Here is a 19,606-nt window from a genome sequence, read left to right on the forward strand (position 1 = left end):
TGAATATGATCTTAGTAACTTCCTAACATATAACGGAACTTTTTTGCATACCGTTATACAAATGAAAAGCTAATTCGGTTAATTTATTTTCAGAAACGTAGTTTTGCTATGCAGTGGCTTAATTATGTGAGCACAAGTGTATATATGTACAGGGTGTTTCAATAGGGCACGACAAAAGTAGACATCATTCAAATATATACGATCCAACGAGTCGAAATTATTAAAATTTACTATCGAAATTCGGAGTCAGTGGCCTCAACTTTAAGACCGGGGTTTTCAATAAGAGCGCTGCAAAAGTTTTTTTTTTAATAAAACAAAAACTGTTATCAATGAAATTATTTATTCCTGTCGTGCGATTTGACGTTGTTACACTATTTCCTGTGGGGCTAGTCTACGGTTTATGCTAACAAGACATCGACGATTGATGAATTTCTTATAATAGTCGAAATATTACCACCCATCTTGAGACCCAGCATTGCAAGAGCTGCCATGGGTGACATCATTGGCCCAAATTTCTTCAAAAATGATGCCGATGAGAACGTAACCTTCAATGGCGACAGTTATCGCGCCATCATAACCGAATTGAAGCACGTATTATCGGCAACATTTGGTTTTAACAAGACGGCGCCACATCCCACACATCACATCAATCAACGGGTTTATTGAGAGAACACTTCGGTGAGCGGATAATTTCCCGTTTTGGGTCGGTCGAATGGCCAAAATCATGTGATATCACACCGTTATACTTTTTCGTGTGGGGATATGTAACCTCTAAAGCCTAAGTTCGAAAAATAAATGCCAAAGAACGATATTTTGAATGATAATAAACAGTCCCCATTAAATTTGAAGTTTCTGTGTTTTTTTTTTTTTCTTTAAAAAGGAGGTAAGAGGATTACCCGTTAGCTATGCACAGAGAAATAACCCACTTATTGATGAAAATATTTGAGGTAAAATTTTCTTTCTTTCTAATAAAGGTCATAGTTTTATTTTTCGCCTGAGTGTTTGTGTTGTCCGGCTTAATGTGTAAGGGAACCAAATCCGAACAAGTAGCGAAAGAATTGTAAATGTTTTTCTATTGTACCGCTAGATTTTTTTGCTGTGTAAGTTGCTTATAAGAAACTTTGCGCGTTTAGGTCACACATATATTAAAATGAGTAATGCACGAAAATAGTTGTGTAATGAGGACATACAACAGATTATGAAGATGGACTGGGACAAATTTTCGGACGAAGAGTATAATGAAGATGATGAAGACCTTTAGGAGACGAATTTAGAAGATCTTTTAGAAAATTGGGAGGAAATATAAATCGATTTACTAAAAATTACTGAAAACCAAGAAATTTCTGAAGAATCAGAAAATATGGTGCAACTTAATTATTGAAAACGTTGATGTATGCCAAGGAAATGAAGAAAAAGACTAATCGACTTTCAAGACTTTACTTGGTCAAGAATCAGAAGAAAACATTAACAAAGTAAATACGCCAATTCAATATTTCAACACTTTTTTGATGACGATTCAATCAAATTGATTGTGGAACAGACCAATATGTATTCTCTCTAGGAGTCCGACAGTGAACTCAATTGCTCAAATGATATGTAAGTTTAGAGGTATGCAAATGCAATAAATAAAAAATTTCGGTTATCAGGTTAATTGCATATTTTAGGAAGATCATCCTTCAAGCTAAGCCTCACAAATGGGGACTAAAAATATTCACGCGTGCAGGCTCGTCCAGAATTATTTGACTTTGACAAAAGTCAGTAAACCTTCTTGTGGCTCTAAAAAAAAATTGGAATAATGGGAATGCATCGGCACTGTCCGAAAAAGTCGAATGGGAAAGTATGAACTAAAGCTTGAGTCAGATTTGAAAATGCTTGGCAGGGGTTCCTTTGAAATAAAATGTGAAGCTAATCCAGCCAGTGCACCGCTGGATAATAATCCAGTTATTGTCCACATTTGTGGGAGATGAACCAATCGAGACATGAGACACGAGCGTTGGAATGGGAAAGAAAAAAAATTATTGAAGTTCCGAGACCAGCTATTGTTTCAAAATATAATAAACACATGAGAGGAGTTGATCTTGCCGACATGCATATGGAGCAGCATAAAGTGAAGCATCGCTCCAATAAGTGGTACATGAAAATATTTCACTGTGTTGGAGACATCTCAAAATCGTTAATCCACTTATAAAATTAAAGATGGATATCACAACTGAGCTCTTATGCGTTACACCGGTGTTTTTCAATTCTACTCAAAATAAGAGAGCCCTAGCGTTATTCAAAATGTAGAAACCGATAMAACTCCGGATTCACTTTCTTTCATAGAAGTGTCTAGTTCGAATCGCCGTCATGTTGTTGAAGAACACTTAAAACACAGAACAAACAGATATGTATTATATATGATAAATAAGGACAAATCCAATGTATTTATACTTTTCTCTTTGCATGTATTTATAAAACTCAAATACTGCCCTAAACGCAACTTTCAATATCCTTTGACTGGATCACGCTACAGAGCTAAAACTTTTCTTGGCAGTTAATGAGACATTTTAAGTAAAAAAATCAATAAAAATTTTTCTGGTAGTTGGTTTAGGTGCGATCCTGAAAGGGTGAAAAGTTTATAGATTGCTAAAATCAGTGATAATGACAAAGTATGAATTTTTATTGATATTATTATAGATAATTTATGTCGGTGATTTCAAAATTCTTGAGATGTTACGGTTAGGTCAATTTTTCTATTGTCTTTTCATTTCGCTGTTTGATTGGAAAATCAACAAAATTTGATCTTTAAAGAAGATATGTCTGTCAGATAATGTTGATGAAGTTTCAATAATTTGAGAAGAATTTTTTGCTTCTCCTGAACATTTTCCATTTTTCGAATTGTGACGCTAACGGTTTTGAGAAAGATCTGGTTTATTTTCTTATCTAACGTATTTATTAAGAGGTTGTCAGAGGCACGAAAAAATTTTCAGTATTGTTTTTTTTTTCTTTCTATTAAATCCCATTATTTTACTAAAGTAGTAATATGACATTATTATAGAATGTGTTAACGTAAAGTCATGAAAATTTCAAAAAAAAAAAGTTTATTTCCAAAGTTATAGTTGTTTCGTGTTGACCCTGTTTCAAAAAAAATGTACTTGCGGTGACAACCATGAGTCCTTAGAGATTCATCTAAAATAAATCGGACAAAAAAAAATTAGTTTTGTAAATAGATAATCCTGGGCCTGATCGAAAGTTTTTTTTTTGTTTCATTAACAAAATGGCGGCCTCAGAAATTGTTTCCTAAATTTTTGGGAAAAACTCAACAGTTAAGTCTTTGTAAATCGAAATTTTTGAAAAAATCAAAATCCTTCGATAAAAAAAAAAAGCTGTATAAATTTAATTAAGATCTACTGAGCGGTTTTCGAGTTACAGTTGTCATCAGTTCAAAAATCATAGTTTTGAGAAACACGCGTTTATAGTTTCACACTAGCGCTTTGAAGTGCCCGAGTTCTCTTCGTTATTTGTCAAATAACTCAAAAACTAATTATCGCATCAACGTGAAATACGCAGATAATATTTTGAAGATATTACACTTAACGAAAATGAAAAAAAAATTATTTTTGGAAAATTCTGACTACCCCTAACTCCTTAAGCCTTTATCCCTGAAACAATGTTACAATTCCGGAAAAATCTACAAGTTATTTTTCTTTATGTTTAAGTATTGTAAAGGTACTTACCGGTCAAAGTACTCACGATTCCTGATTTGTTGATTTTCATCTCTGTTAAAACGACGACTTTCTATAAGTATATAATACTTATAACTTTAATAGTTCTGCTTAAGTTATAGGTCTATAATATGTCACTTATACATACCGATTTTCTGTGGTTCCAGTAAATCTCTACTCTGTCCTACACTGTTGTTATCCAAATTTTGCACCGCAACATCTTTTCTACGCCAGCTTGTAGTGTAATTCGTAGAATCCTTATTAGTTTTCTCCAACTGAATGTCTCCAATCATATCGTTGATTTCACCTTGATCAAGTTCTTGTTTTAACTGCTGCTGACGACGAGCTTCGGTCATTCTTTCTTCTATCTCCAATTCACGAGTTGCTGTATCTACTGGCTTTGCAGAACCAAAGACCTTTTGAGATGTAACACCACCTTGCTTGAATTTTCTTTCATTTTCATCTATGCTTTCTATGTCTCTATCTAAATCTTTGTTCACAACTGGCAGAGGTAATGTGCGCGGCTTCAAATTAAGTTTAGGTCTTTCAAATTCTTGGTCATCGCTTTTAAATTTTATTGAAATGCCTCTCTCGGCATCTCTATTTCTGAATTTCGACTCAAGACTTTGGTTTGTATTAGTTCTGATTCCAGACCGCCAAGAGCTATTAGATTTATTTTCGTCTGGTTCATACTTTCTTTCTCGATTAAAGTGCTTACCATAACCATCATTGGAATTATTAGTATTGTTGTCTCGACGCCAATTGGTTGATTCTCTATTTTCTAAACTGTTGTTGAAACCATCAAAGCCACGGCGATTTCCTCTTTGTCTAAAACCTTGGTTATCACTCTCATTTGAAAGTTCTATTCTAATTCTTCTGCTTTTAATAGATGGGTCTGGCAAACTTAGAGTATTGATTAAGTCTTCTCTATTCTCAAACTCAACATAACCAAATCCTCTTACTCGACCTGTTTCGCCTTCCTCACGAGGTAAACGCAAAGATAATATTGGTGTTGCTCCGAAAAAYTCTTGTAAATCTTCTTCCTTTGCATCAAAAGGAAGGTTAGTTAAATATGCAATATATGGAGGGCTATGTGGAACGGAATCATCATCAAATATACGATTTGCTCTAGGGGCAGTCGGTAATTGAAAAACTAGAGGCATAGTATTAACTCCATCGTCACTCTCTTCACCCTCAAGGTTCCTTACTTTTTTAGCTACTTGTGTGATTCCCACGGGTACATCACCATTTGCCAGAAAAGACTGCAATGATATTACGGTGCCCTTCTTCTTTCCTTTTTTCCCTTAAAAAATATTACATTGATTATTATTTGTGTTCATCAAAACTTTTTAAATATTGCAAAAAACAAAAAAAAAAAAAAAAAATAACGATAACTTCTTTTAAAATATTCTTCAAAGAGGCATAACATAAACTATTTTACTTATTATCCAGCTGTAATTATCTGAGGAATAACATCAAAATACAAACACTGCGAGACACCAAGTTACCACAATTTCATCAGTCTAATACTATGTTCGGACCGACAATGAAAACATGTTGCAGCTATATGGTGTTTGCTATTTTTATTATTTTTAGCCAAGAAGTGTGAATTTTTTTTTTTTTTTTTTGTACTATCAGGTTAGCACATTCATTTTGAATTGCATTTATCTTCGAACTTTGAATAGATATTAACACCGAATTCTTTGTGTTGCTTAAGCGCTCTATTTACTTTAATATGTCTTAAGGAATATCGTTATCGGTTAAAGAGAAAGCAATTATCGACATAATTGAAATATTTATCAAAAATTAAGAAAAGTCGCTATGGGTTAAAGTGATAACAATTGTCGAAATAATTGAAATATGTATAAAAAAAAAAGTTGGCAGAAGTCGAAATTTATACAATTTCATCAGTCTAAAACGATTGATAGCAATTTTTTTTTTTTTTTTGTTATTAACTTGCAGCTGCCTGGTTTTAGTTGTTTTTATTCTTTTTAGCCAAGAAAATGCATTATTATTATTTTTTCGTCATCATGTTAGCACATGCATTTTGAATTGCATTTATCTGCGGAGTTTAAATACGTTTCTTTGTGTTGCTTAAGGGGGCAGTCTGCTTTAGAGGCTTCAAAAAATAGATTTTTTTTTTTTTTTTTGAAGGATAGAAATAATTGATTAACGCGAATTTCTAGAGTTTATAGTTATAAATTTAAACATCATTTAAATACATGTGCAAATTTGCCTTGCATGTGCATTTATCGGACGGCGGGTAGGATGCAGGTCGCAATTTCTATCGAAAACAACAAAAAAAATCGAAGAGATTCATATTTTTTAATAATTTATCTTCTAATTAAACTATAAAACATCCATAAAAAAGTGTAAAGTTTACAAATTTTTTTAAAAACTGAAAAAAGTGGTTTTTGACCAATAAAATTGTACTCTATGTTGTTTAAAAATAAGTTCAAACATTACTTTTCTTAGTTTTTTTTTAGTTTAAATAGAAGATAAATTAATGCCAAATATACTAAACTTTGCCCCAATTCCATAAGACAAATTGTTTTTTTTTCTATCCTGCCCGCCAATTAAGGAAAATCGTACAAATGAAAAACATAGAAATCGCGCATCAAGATTTCGCTTTTTGCCCATGCGCTAATATACCTGCTAGACGCTCTGTCTCTATTTCCCTTCTAGCTTCGACTATATTTCGAATTCCTATCTAACTTCGGGAACATATTCTTAGATAATTTTTAAAGAGATTTCAACAAATTTCGATTGTCATGCCCGCCGTTCGACAAATGCACATTCGAGATGCATCGGGCAATTGCTTCCCAAAGGCAGAATATCAAAAACATATTACTATAAGCCCTAGAAACYAGGAAGATTAAAGCGAAAATCACTTATTTCTATTTGCTTTAATATCTCTTAAAGAAAATCACTATCGGTTAATGAGGAAGCAATAATCGAAATAATTGAAATATGTATCGAAAGATTAAGATAAATCGCTATTGCTTAAAGAGAAAACAATTGTCGAAATAATATGTTATATAATCTTCTTATGTAAGAAGTCGGATTACGGTCAAAAAATAAAGGCGGTARCAATAAAGTGATTTCAGATGTGTACAAGAAAGAAGTTTTGAGGAAGGCATTCACTCCTTAACTATGCTTGAAGACGGACGAAGGCACGGTAACATTTTCCATAAGAAGGCCCGAGGGATGCGCTGTGTACCATTTTCAGATTACACGAAATTTTATTTGGAAGGGTTGATTATTTCCATGATCTAGTGCGGAGCTRTCTTTTGATATGGTAGATGCGTACCAACTGCAATTTTTTAAAACCCATCCATATTGGTTTCGCCAAAATGGTATAAAAACATCGTGTAAACTGCGTTATCCATTTCAAAAACTTGTATGGATCTTTGAACAATACGATGAAGCACCGATTCACACAGACCTGGTGTTTAAGTCTGGGATTGAAGGAAAAAACCTCGATTAAATGCGGTGCCTTTCTTACGCTCTACGCAATAAAATAGGTAAATTAGTTGAAGGTATCAAAATAAATATCATCAATTTCCTTAAATTATTATGAAAAATTGTATGATTTACTACCCAATCTTTGAGATATTCCTCAACAAGGCGGGATCGACTCATCACTAAAATGACATACAAATATTTAAATTACTTAATAAATAGGTTTAAAAAAAGTTCTTAGTAAAAAATGTTAACGAATATTAAAAAAAGTGATATATGCTAACATAGTGACCTAATTTGTATTGCTATTTTTCTGTTGATTTCGGAAAAAAAATTGTTAAAGAAATCTATTACATCATAAATGAACAGTAGTAACAATAAGTCTTTCAGTAGCAACTCAGGAGTATACGGAGGATGACTCATCAAACCGATGTCTTGATTGCTGAAAAATGCATTTTTTTTTCAGTGTGGTTGTTGTTTTAACGGTTATCTAATCCCCGTTGATCTGGTAAGGGTCATTTGCGTTGTCGTCGAGGTCATCTAACGAGAGGTGTGCTGTTTCGACGGGGTCGGACCACAGGGAGGAGCGCGTTAAATGAGTGGGGTTTGTGCAAAGAGGTGACCAGTGTCATGCGATAACTCATTGCATGCAGGACATACATTAGCTATGTCAGGGTCTATGTCTATTCTGGAGAAGTAGGAGTTTATCCAGAACGAAGTTGCGCAAGGGTCATTCACGTTTCTCGCGGCAACTCGAGCTCCTCGTCTGCTATGGGTGGTGGTTTGTCTCCAAGTACGCCATTTACGGCAAGGGAGTTGGTGAAGGTGTTGATGGCTCCACTGTGAATAGCGGTCAGTACTTGTCCAAAGTCTGTTGCGTCCGAGGTCTTGTCGGCGTATTGTACGATGTCGTCGACGTGGTCAAGGMATGACATCTTGATGCTCCTAGGAGGCGGTTCCGCTCTAAGCAAATAACTGCAAACGTGATTTTTACGAAAACGTTCATTATGCCCCTTAACTGAGAGCATAAGCGTCTTACTATATAGGTGTTCGATGGGAGACATCAAGAGGCATCCCGTCGTGGTCCGGAGTGCAGTATTCTGACAGGTCTGAAGTTTCCTCATCTGCGTGCCACTACATCCAGGCGACCATATTGGTGCTGCGTAGTTTAGGACCGGCCGATTGCCCTGTAAGTTGCCAACAACGTTTCTTTATCACTCCCCCATGTGYTGCCGGCTAGCAACTTGAGGATCTTGTTACGGCTCTGTACTTTGGCAATAATCGCGGTCGTATGGGGAGAGAAGGAACATAGGCTATCGAAAGTTACGCCTAAAATCTTAGGGTTATTGACAGTCGGAATTTTGACGCCATCGACTGCAATATTAAGCTCAAGTTTATACGCCTTCGTCCAGTTTGTGAATATGGTCGCCATGGATTTGGTGGGGAAAGCGTGAGGTTTTGTGCAGTGAAAAAACGAGAAAGGTAGTTGTTTACCTTCGAACGCATGCGGTCGATTACATTRCCCGACGTCAATATCGTTCAGTCATCTGCGAACGAGGTTATGGAAACCCCCTCTGGTGGATGTGGGAGTTTCGAGATGTAGAAGTTAAACAGTAGCGCGGAGAGAACATCCCCCTGCGGAACCCCCTGTTTAATTCTTCTCAGTTTAGATGTTTATCGAAAATAGTACAGATGAATGACGACCGTTCAGATAGTTCATGGTCCACCTCTTGAGCCCTGGAGGAAGTGTGGTTTTCTCAATGTCCTGCAGTAGCGTTGTGTGATTGACCGTGTCAAAAGCTGACAAGTCCAACGCTACGAGGATCGTTCTCTCGCAGGGTGGTTTCTGGTTGAGGCCACGGACTATCTGAGCGTTTATGACGCTAAGTGCTGTGGTGGTGCTGTGCACTTTACGGAATCCATGCTGGTGACTGGCTAGGCTCAGGTGGTGAATGAAAGTCGGGAGTAGCAAGGCGTCAAGTGTCTTCACTAATGGGGAGAGGGGAGTTATCGGGCGATAAGATCCCCTTTGTTGGCGGGTTTCCCAGGTTTCAGTAGTGGGACCACTCGTCCTATTTTCCACACATCGGGTATTTGAAGAGTAGTCAGTGACAGGTTGAGGACCTTGGTGAGATAACTTACTCCCGTCGAGCCTAGAATCTCCAAATTGATATCCCTTATTCGGGAATCCCCGGGATCGGCATGGCGTAAGGTGTCGCGCTCATTAGCTAAAACGGCTGCGTCGACTAGGAAATTGAGGCGGATTTCCGCTATTCATCCAGCCTGGATGAAGCAAGCGGTAGCTGCTGCAATCACCTTGCGGAATTGACGTTCACCAATGCATACGTCCATAGGAATGGGTAGAGCGTTGATGGTACTCTCGATAAATTCTGTGAAGCCGACCCAATTAACTTTCCTAAAGTTAATGAAGATGCGGTTGTCCACAGAAACGAAATCAGGAAACTTCTCTGATGCGAGAGCTAGCATAGGTCGCCAGGTTATGCTATTTATCAGACTACCCCTAGCGATGGTAATATCAGGCGAGCTACTAGAGGTACCCATAATTCTGGTGAGGGCTTCGTCATTCATTGTGCAGGTCAGAGCGGGAGCTATGTTGCCTGAGTGAGCTCCTGACTGTAGAGGTAATCTGTTGGCCACTTTGGTTAAGTACCGGTGCRGCGCGAAAGCTATGTGCAGATTGCACAGCCGTAGTCGCAGTATTGCGTAGGCAACATGGGGCCTTATCCATTGCATGTATTGCACCTGACCGAGATGGATTTTGGATGGAGCCTTTTTGCGTATACGCAGAAAAATTCCTCCGGGACAGGGTTGGACTCAATGCCAGCAGTCAGGAGGATGCGGAGCAACCCTGCTGCAAAGCGTTGCTCTAGTGACGACAAACACAAATTAGTACTCACCGATCAAAACGGGGTTAAAAACAGCCCTTGGTCGGATAAAATCCGAGTAAATTCCGGTGCGTAGAACCGGCTGTCGAGGGAATTGATTTTTTTTCAGTTGTTGTTGTGGTTGTAATGGCAGAATTCTGCCGAGTTGACAGTCCTTGGCCGGATAAAAATCCGGGTCCGTTCCGGTTTTCGWAGACCCGACTGCCGTGGGAACGGATGTGTTTCAGTGGTCTTCGGCGGTTGGTTTTCTTGATTTCTTAAAAGACAACTGACAAACACATTTTTGTGTATCAATCAGAATGTCCTGTTCTGTATTTTCCACTTATATGCTTGCGATATATGGTTTGAAATTACTTGTTGTGCAACATTTACCATGTTTACCATTTGCTTTTGCGTCAAAGTACCATCTTCATCCCATATTTCTTGCAGTTCGTTGTCGTCAAACTTCTTTGGTGGTCTTCCAAAATCATTATCTAGGCGTWCAAACCACCTTTCATCTGATAAAGCATGAACGCCATATGCTTCGACAAGCATTCGATGCTACTCTGCAGCACTTTTCTTCAAATGGAAACAAAAAATTAATGCTATTCGCAAATCATCTCTTATCGGTACAAAATTTGACATTTTTAACACAATGAAAAATATGATGTGTCTTCAAAGACTGTACGGTTATTGAATATGTTATACGTAAGATTATTAAATATGTTTGACAGATCTCATTGCAGCCAAACAGAAAAAATATTCCCTAGCAACACCAGTTTGGTACTTTCGTCAAAAAGGCAGCTCCAGGCACGGTGGTTCACAATTTGAGAATCAAAATCAGATTTTGCCAATTTGTAGGTGAGATATTGCGTACCTTAAAGACAGTATGTATGCAAAGTTTATTTTCGATACTTTAATTGGTTGTTGTTTCCAAAGTAAACAGGACTTTTTGAGTCTAGCCCTTCCTGGGGGTGCCATCTATATGTCGACTGGTGCGTTAGAATCTGCCATCTTACTCGATTTTTCATTGAGAATTTCATGACATTTCTTGGATTGGAAGTAAAGTTATTGCGTTTTAAGTATCAGCATGCTTGTGTTATCGGTGCGAAAATGAGCTTCGAACAAAGAGCCAATATTAAATTTTGTTTTAAAATTGGTAACACTTTTACCCCATAGCAGAGCGCCCGAGTATTTTTCACGCTTTCACAGTGGTCGTGAGGACATAAATGACGCTTCAACATATGGACCAATCAAATTCCGTGATCACCGGAAATTCCATCCAAACTGTGCGTGAATTCATCAAAAATCAGCCGAAATCATCATTGAAATTCATGCAAATGGAACATCTCCAAAACATCGATTTTTCGCATTTTGACTGAGCATTTGGGTTTACGAAAGGTGTGTACACGGTCTGATGACCAATAATTGCTCAGAATCCAACCTTCGATGGACATCATTACATAGGTTTATTTGACCATAAATCGCATTTTAACCATTAACCTTTCCCCGTATTCACCTGATATGGCACCGTGCGACTTTTTCCTTTTCGGAAAAATGCATTTTCCCATGAAAGGAAAGAGTTATGTAGACGTAGGGGCCATTCAAAAGGCTTGCACCGGCATAATGGCGGCCATACCGGCCATACCGGCCAACGAACTAAAACACTAATTCGACATACTTTTGGACCGTGCAAAAAGCTGTATTGAAGCAGAARGAGACTATTTTGAATAAAGTAAATTTCGAATAGCAATTACCCGCCTGACGAACAACAAAGCGGTGGAAGCCGATGGATTGCCGGACGAGCTATTCAAACACGGCGGCGAAGAACTGATAAGCAGCATGCATCAGCTTCTTTGTAAAATATGGTTGGATGAAAGCATGCCCAACCATTGGGATTTAAGTGTGCTATGCCCAATCCACAAAAAAGGAGACCCCACAATCTGCGCCAACTACCGTAAGATTAGCCTCCTCAACATCGCATACAAAGTTCTATCGAGATTGTGTGAAATATTAAAGCCCACCGTCAACAAACTGATTGGACCTTATCAGTGTGGCTTTAGACCTGGCAAATCAACAACCGACCAGATATTCACCATGCGCCAAATCTTGGAAAATCCACACACCACCTCTTTGTCGATTTCAAAGCTGCTTTCGACAGCACGAAAAGGAGCTGCCTTTATGCCGCGATGTCTGAATTTGATATCCCTGCAAAACTAATACGGCTGTGTAAGCTGACGTTGAGCAACACCAGAGGCTTCATCAGAATCGGGAAGGACTTCTCCGAGCCGTTCGATACCAAACGAGGTTTCAGACAAGGCAATTCCCTATCGTGCGACTTCTTCAACCTGCTTCTGGAGAAAATAGTTCGAGCTGCAGAACTAAATAGAGAAGGTACCATCTTCTATAAGAGTCTACAGTTGCTGGCGTATGCCCGTTAGTTCTGCTTTCTCCAGACTAGACAAGGAAGCAAAACAAGTGGGTCTGGCAGTGAACGAGGGCAAGACGAAATATCTGCTATCATAAAACAAACAGTCGTCACACTCGCGACTTGGCACTCAAGTCACTGTTGACAGTCATAGATCATTTCGTCTATCTTGGAACCAGCGGAAACACCACCAACAATGTCAACCTGGAAATTCAACGCAGAATAACGCTTGCCAACAGGCGCTACTTGGGACTGAGTAGGAAATTGAGAAGCAAAGTCCTCTCTCGACAAACAAAAACCAAACTCTATAACCATAACCATAGTTCCCGTCCTGCTATATGGCGCAGAGGCTTGGACGATGTCAACAAGAGATGAGTCGACATTGCGAGTTTTCGAGAGAAAAGTTCTGCGAAAGATTTATGGTCCTTTGCGCGTAGGCCACGGCGAGTATCGCATTCGATGGAACGATGAGCTGTACGAGATATATGGCGGCATTGACATAGTTCAGCGAATTAAAAGACARCGGCTACGCTGGCTAGGTCATGTTGTCCGAATGGACGAAAACACTCCAGCTCTGAAAGTATTCGATGCTGTACCCGCTGGGGGAAGCAGAGGAAGAGGAAGACTTCCACTCCGTTGGAAGGACCAGATGGAGAAGGACATGGCTACGCTTAGAATATCCATTGGCGAAGAAAAGAAATTACTGGCGCGCTGTTGTATAATCGCGTAAGCGGTGTCTAAGTTAAAATTCTTTGACTTAAAGTATGCCACCTTTTGAACAAAAATTGCATAAATCCAATCAAACCTGTTCAAGACCCGAGATACCGAATATGTTGACCCCTGTAACTATAGTGGTCGAAAATATCGGTCAATATATGGGATTACGAGAGAATGATTGCCTGACAATTTCAACTATGAATAGCCACCATATAGATAATATACAAATTTTCGAACTTCAGGTTGCCTTTGTACCACATATATCGGGCCAATATGTGAGTTATGTCAAGATATATTTGAGTKWAAACTTGACCTAGCGCATATTTTACTAATATTAAAATTTTGATGGTTTTTTAGTATGTAGCATGTTAATAGTAGTGGTATTGTGAAAAATAGATAAAATCGACACGATACTACCCGTTCTTCTGACAAACTTTATGTATAGTATATGTATATTTAAAGTTGCTTAGATTTCGATCTTCTGGCTGACCTTTTACACATTAACGTAAATACCTCGCTTTGATTCTTGCAAGTTGCAAGAGCGTAAAATGTTCGTTTCCACCCGGACTTAGCCCTTCCTTACTTATTTTATTTTAAAATTAATAAATATTTCTCGTAAATACTAAATATTGCTTATACGTTAAACATTTTTGGTACTCTAGTCAACCCTACTGGTACAGTGGTATTTGGAGGTTAGTAAGTGAAAATTCTGTGAAAATGAGAGAAAAGTAAAACTGTTGATTATTAATAATTTACAGTATGTTTCAAAATGTCTATCGTAAGAATGTATCCTAAATTAATTATTATCTTATGTATATATATATAGGGTTAAAAGCTGCAAAAAAAACTAGTAAGGAAGAGCTAAGTTCCGTTAAAACAATTTTCTACTCTTGCAACCAAAAGCAAGGGAACTATATTAAGGTGCAAAACGTCAAACTGAGGATCGGAATCCAACCAATTTAATATAATATATATAGTATGTAAATATATACATATGTAACACATGGTCAAAATAATAAGTACATACGCCAATGTAGCATTCAATGACTTATTAATTATCTCTTGTTCATGTTTAAAGAGAAATAATATCATATTTCCTTTCATATATGACTTAAATAACAAAAATAAAGATATTTGTAATAGTTGGTATAGGCAAATAATAAAAAGATTAAAAAATTGCTGGACAAAATAATAAGTATATCAGGTATCTGAGGATGAAAAATGCATTAGTTTAAGTTTTGTCTCCTATTTGATTTTTATTCACTTTTTTCATTAGTATTCASTACTGTCATACTGAAGATAAGTTTGCGGCACGTATCAATTGGAATCTCATTTTTTCAACAATATTCCCTAACTTTTTTTTTTACATTATATAAAAAATGTGTACAAACAAATAAGTGATGTTTTAGTAAATATAAAAAGGCTGGGATTTAGAATAACATCCTCCGATTTCGATGGGAGATGGGCAATCGAGATCAAGAAAATATATATGTATATGAAGTTGAAGCTGACTAATGATTTTTGAGATATTTGCATTTAAAGTTCAAAAATTTAACTATTTAAACGCGTGTTTCTCCGATTTATAWKGAATTTTTCACTTATAATTTTAACTTTTATATCCTCTAACACTTCACTAATTCGTTTATAACCATTTTGTTTTCTTACAAATAGTGCAAAAAAACTTTTTTTCAATATTTCATTTTTGTTCACTCTTCCTCCTATATCCGACCATACTCATTTTATTTCCGAAACCCTTGGCCGTTATACTTAAGTTTTCCCCCGAAATTTTTTCCGAATGTAACCTAAAGTTGACTTCAATTTAATTTAAAATTTGATTTTCTTTGTTTTTTTTTGACCCGATACACATGTAGATATATTCAAGAATATTCTCTGAAAGGGCGCAGTAATTAAAACTTTAAACGCGTTTATTTCAAAACTGTGTTTTCAGAGTGAGAAAGAGGTGAGAAAAATTTCTACAAAACCGCTAAACCGGTCGGTTTAAAATTTTCACACGACTTACTCAGATATATTTTTCAGGTAATGAAACCTTATTCCTTCGAATAATTCGATTKTGGACAATAATTTCGATTTTTTAAGCCACTTTGAAGTGAAAAATTTTCATGAAAAACTGAATTTTTTTTTTTTAACAGCCACCATTTTGTCAAAAATCAAAATTTTGACTAGACCTTCGATCATTACCTATATTTACTTATCACAAAAYTAAATACTTTTGGTTTTGAAATAATTTGGACCAGAGATATCTTGCTCACCGCCAAGCACTTTTTTGGACGTCTCACCGCAGATCATCTACAGGAGCTAGGGCATCCAATATTATTTTTTAAATAAACTGCTTGTTAAAGTACATTAAATTCTGTTTAGGTACATTTTTTCCATTAATGTATAAAATGCTTCTTTGGAAAAAATTCACTAAAAAACGTGTTTTTCTGCCTCGCAAGTGGACATAACCCCTTAATAGTCATGAGATGGCTTAAAGTGACTATTTTTGCAAAGTTTAAAACAATAACAGCATTGAATCTCGAGTTATAAACAGTCAAATCAATATTATATGTGGAAATTAGGCGTGATTACAGACCATTTTCGACCAATTGTCCAGCGGTGTTAGTTAGCTCATTCGTTAGTTGACTGTCGACGCGGATATTTTCAGTGTTTTTTCTTTCGGAATTTTTTTTTTTCGATTTCCTTTGGTGCGGTAATTTGTTTACGCGATTTAGCTGGCACCGTTATTCCCTGGCGCGTTTGCGTAACGGTCTGTTGAATTTGTTTGTGCGTTCGTGGGTTAGTGACCGCGAGTGATTTTGTGCGGGTACACAATTTTGTGCATTTTGTGTACTTATAGTGGTAAGTAATTTTATTATTACTTATTATTATACGGACAACGTGATCATCCACGTTGTTGTTATTGGCGGAAGCTTTGCACGGTTCCAGTGCAGCACCGTGTTGTTGGCATTCTTGCTGACTGAACTGCCTGACAGTATTTCTGTGCTGAGCATCTGGCGCTTAGTTGGCTCAGTGTCTGGAAGATCTGGACAGGATTGCCCAAACGGTGGAAGCGTCTGTGCAGCGTTGGAGATTGCGACTCCTGCGAGGAACAACAGTCATAAAAGCGAAACGTTTAGGAAGAGGAGGACGAAGACCCTCGCTGGAAACGGAGATTCCGCCGCTTCTACAGTCGTGGATGACACCGTCGGGTGGTGAAGGGGATACGACGGTAGCGGTAAGGTCTCCACAGCGTAGTAAGGCGCGTTTGGGGTCGCCGCGTCTAGAGGACGGGAGTAAGGGAGGAAGCGGTAGTTGTGGCGGGAGTGCCAACATGGCCACCGCTGAGAAAGCGGTAGATGCCCTTAGGGAAAGTTGTGGGAGACACTCCTTGAGCACCGACGCCTGCACCTCCAGCGCCTGTGCTGGAAGCAATTACACTGGTGATGCCGAAGCCTATGGAGACCTGGTCGATCGTGGTAAAAGAGGTAATTAAAAAAGTGGTCAAAGAGGTGGGTCCCTCACTTGGAGTGAGGATCCACGAGTCAAGGGTGGTGGGGCAATTATTCAGAGAGCGAGAGAGTTGCGAATAACAGCAAATTTGGGGAGGTGGGGTTGGACGTCTCTGTCAACCGGAAGTTGTGTCGTCGGGTTGTAGTCTAGGGGGTCCATACGGAGATTCCCCATGAAGATTTCATGGAGGGGCTACTTCGGCTGAACCTCCAGGATTTGAGCCCGGCGTCSCAGAGGTGGGACGTAAAGATGGTCAGTCGTCCCTGGAGGGTGACCTCTGACGGTAGCACCAAAGTCGTCCTTGAGGGTAGTGACAAGTTGATGTCCGGSCTCCTGGAGGCAGGTAGGTACTACATAAAGTGGTTCTCCTTCCGGGTGCGACCGGATAGCCCCGTCACTGCCTGCCCCATATATTGTGGTCTTGTTGAGCGCGCCCTCGCTAGACATTGATGGGTGGGATCATCCAACTTAACTGTCAGGGCTCCTATGCCGTGATGTGTGAGTTGGGGGTTGTATGGTTGAGGGTGTGGTACGGGGTCTCCGTGGGGGTTTTAAAGTCTTCACTGACCTTAGAGCTAACGCCGCAATAGTTGTGAATAATTCACGCTACGATTGCGTAGTTGTGGATTCTTCACAACTGGGTATATGTGTAGCTGTAGAAGGGGAGTTCGGTAGGATGATTGGCGCTAGTTTATATTGTAAATATAGCGAGCCCCAAGAGCCCTACCTGGGCTACATGGATAAGCTRCTACTACTTGTGAGTAGTAGCCCATTTATCCTAGGGCTGGATGCGAATGCCTCGTCCTCGATGTGGTTTAGCAAGGTATCCCGGCATTCGTCTGGATACCAAAGCCACAGTCGAGGTGACGCATTAAGCGAATGGGTGGTGGCTAAAAGCCACGGCAGCAAGTAGGGCTTTCAGTGTTAGAGGGGTGGTTAAGGGAGGGTGGGGATTGAGTGATCATAATTTGATTAAAATTATAATCATAATTTGATTAAAATTGATTAAAATTATGATTACCCCTCAATCCTCTCTCTTGCCTTACGAGAGTCCATTGCGGCGATGGCGTACCTCTGGTACTGACTGAAACCAATATGGACTCTCCGTTAGGGATGCGGTGTTGGGAATACCGCTTAGAGTTTTAATTTCATAATAAGTGCGTTTGGGAGGGATACTTTCCACGCGAATGGAAAAGTGTTAGGGTTGTTCCTCTCCTGAAGTCCCCCGATAAGATCAGGAGCGATCCTCGATCTTATCGGGGCATGAGTCTCCTTCCAGTACTTGGAAAAGTGCTGGAAAAAGTCGTGGTGGAACGGCTCCAGGAGCTAACGCGGGGTATATGGGCGGATAGGCTGTTTGGGTTTCGGAAAGGATACAATACAGAGGATGCTTGATTCTATGTTTACAATGTCGTTAGAGAGAATGTCAATGGCATATCTGTTGACTTCAAGGGGCGTTTGACTACCTAAGCTGAGATCTAGTGGTGCAAGGGCTGGAGGAAATTGGCTGTCCGGAAAGTAGTTGTGGGGGTGGACATATCGAGGGAAAAAACGGTGACAATGCTGCTTAAGGGCAGATTGTCACCGGTTTGTTCACCAATTGTCCGTGTGAATGTTGTCAGCATCAGATATGTGACGCAAGTCAAATATCTGGGGTTGACCATGAGTGAGAGGATGTGTTTTACTCCACACTTGGCGTATGTGAAGGAGCGACTGCAGGCAACCGTAGGCAAAATACACCGAATTCTGAGGAGCGATTGAGGTCTCGGACGTCGTGCTGTCCGCACCATATATCGTGGCTTGTTTGTGGCCTGTGAAACATATGGAGCCCATGTTTGGTGGGAGGCAGCCACGACTGTCTGGGGGTCTCACAAACTCCTCTCAATCCAGCGTTGTATGATGCTTGCTTGTTTGCCTGTATGTCGCAACGTCTCAACGGATGCGATGCAGGTTTTATTAGGTGCATCCCCTCTTGACCTGAGTGGGTTGAGTGTGTCGTTGCTGCGGAACGATTGGATTTCCGACGATGTGGAGAGGGAGAGATATCGAGGGAGCAAGAGGCTCCTAGATGATAGGGTTAGGTGTAGGTGGCAAGAACGTTGGGACAGTACCACCCTGTGCCAGAATAAATATGTACAATTTTCGTTTTTGCTTTCTACAACTCAAAAGCTAACGACTATTTTATTCGAAAATTGGCTTGAAAATCCGAAAATCGAGTTACGGAATATAAAAAATGCGAATTCGAGTAAATTTTGTTTCGAATCGAGTTACAGAATAGGCCCCCACACTTCAGATTTTATCTGAGTCTGGGTTTTCTGCTTACGGGGGATGGGCCTCTGAATGCGTTTGCTCGTGAATTATTTAAGCGGAGGAGGCGGTTAGTTGGAAATTAGGGTTAGATTTGTATGATTGGTGTGTGTATGTGATGTATGTATGGGGTCCAACCCCTGGCCACCAGTCCAGAGCTGTATGGAGTCTGGTAGTAGTTTCGGCTACGAGGTCTGACCGGGTACTTAATTCTGGTACCACGGGGAGCAGGAGCCGTTGGAGGTAACTCCAACCTGCTCATGCGGACTGGCGCCTCGGGGAGTATTGTGGTGGTTGTGGTTAAAACCCAAATGCGGGAAGAACTGACTTCGTCAGTTGAATGTGGAGTTGCATAGCAACCGGGTGCCGGACCCAAAGCACGGCAGAGGTTTTAGATGGGACTCGAACCCGACAAAGGTGGTTAGTGTGTCCATTCCACACTGTAAGTAAGGCTGTCCGTCAGCAGGTACCCACGTTAAACACACCGGACGTTGTCGAGGGAACGGCCACTTTTTCACTTGGTATATTAAAATACACACTCTTAACATTAAAATAAGTTCATATTTCACTTTTATTTTGTTATTTAAATAATT

At 39.2% G+C, this 19,606-nt stretch overlaps 1 protein-coding gene across 1 annotated transcript in view; it reads right to left on the reverse strand.

Moving 5' to 3' along the window:
- Positions 1-19,606, reverse strand: part of LOC108977615 (eukaryotic translation initiation factor 4B) — a gene marked incomplete at its 3' end in the record, with an annotated part of 46,505 nt that overhangs the window by 3,373 nt on the left and 23,526 nt on the right. The window contains 2 exon segments of the mRNA XM_018947384.1: positions 3,717-3,777; positions 3,853-5,007. Coding sequence (XP_018802929.1) covers positions 3,717-3,777; positions 3,853-5,007 — 1,216 coding nt within the window.

The sequence above is a fragment of the Bactrocera latifrons genome, unplaced genomic scaffold, assembly GCF_001853355.1.
Source record: "Bactrocera latifrons isolate USDA-ARS-PBARC rearing strain unplaced genomic scaffold, ASM185335v1 scaffold_922, whole genome shotgun sequence".
Classification (NCBI taxonomy): Eukaryota; Metazoa; Arthropoda; class Insecta; order Diptera; family Tephritidae; genus Bactrocera; species Bactrocera latifrons.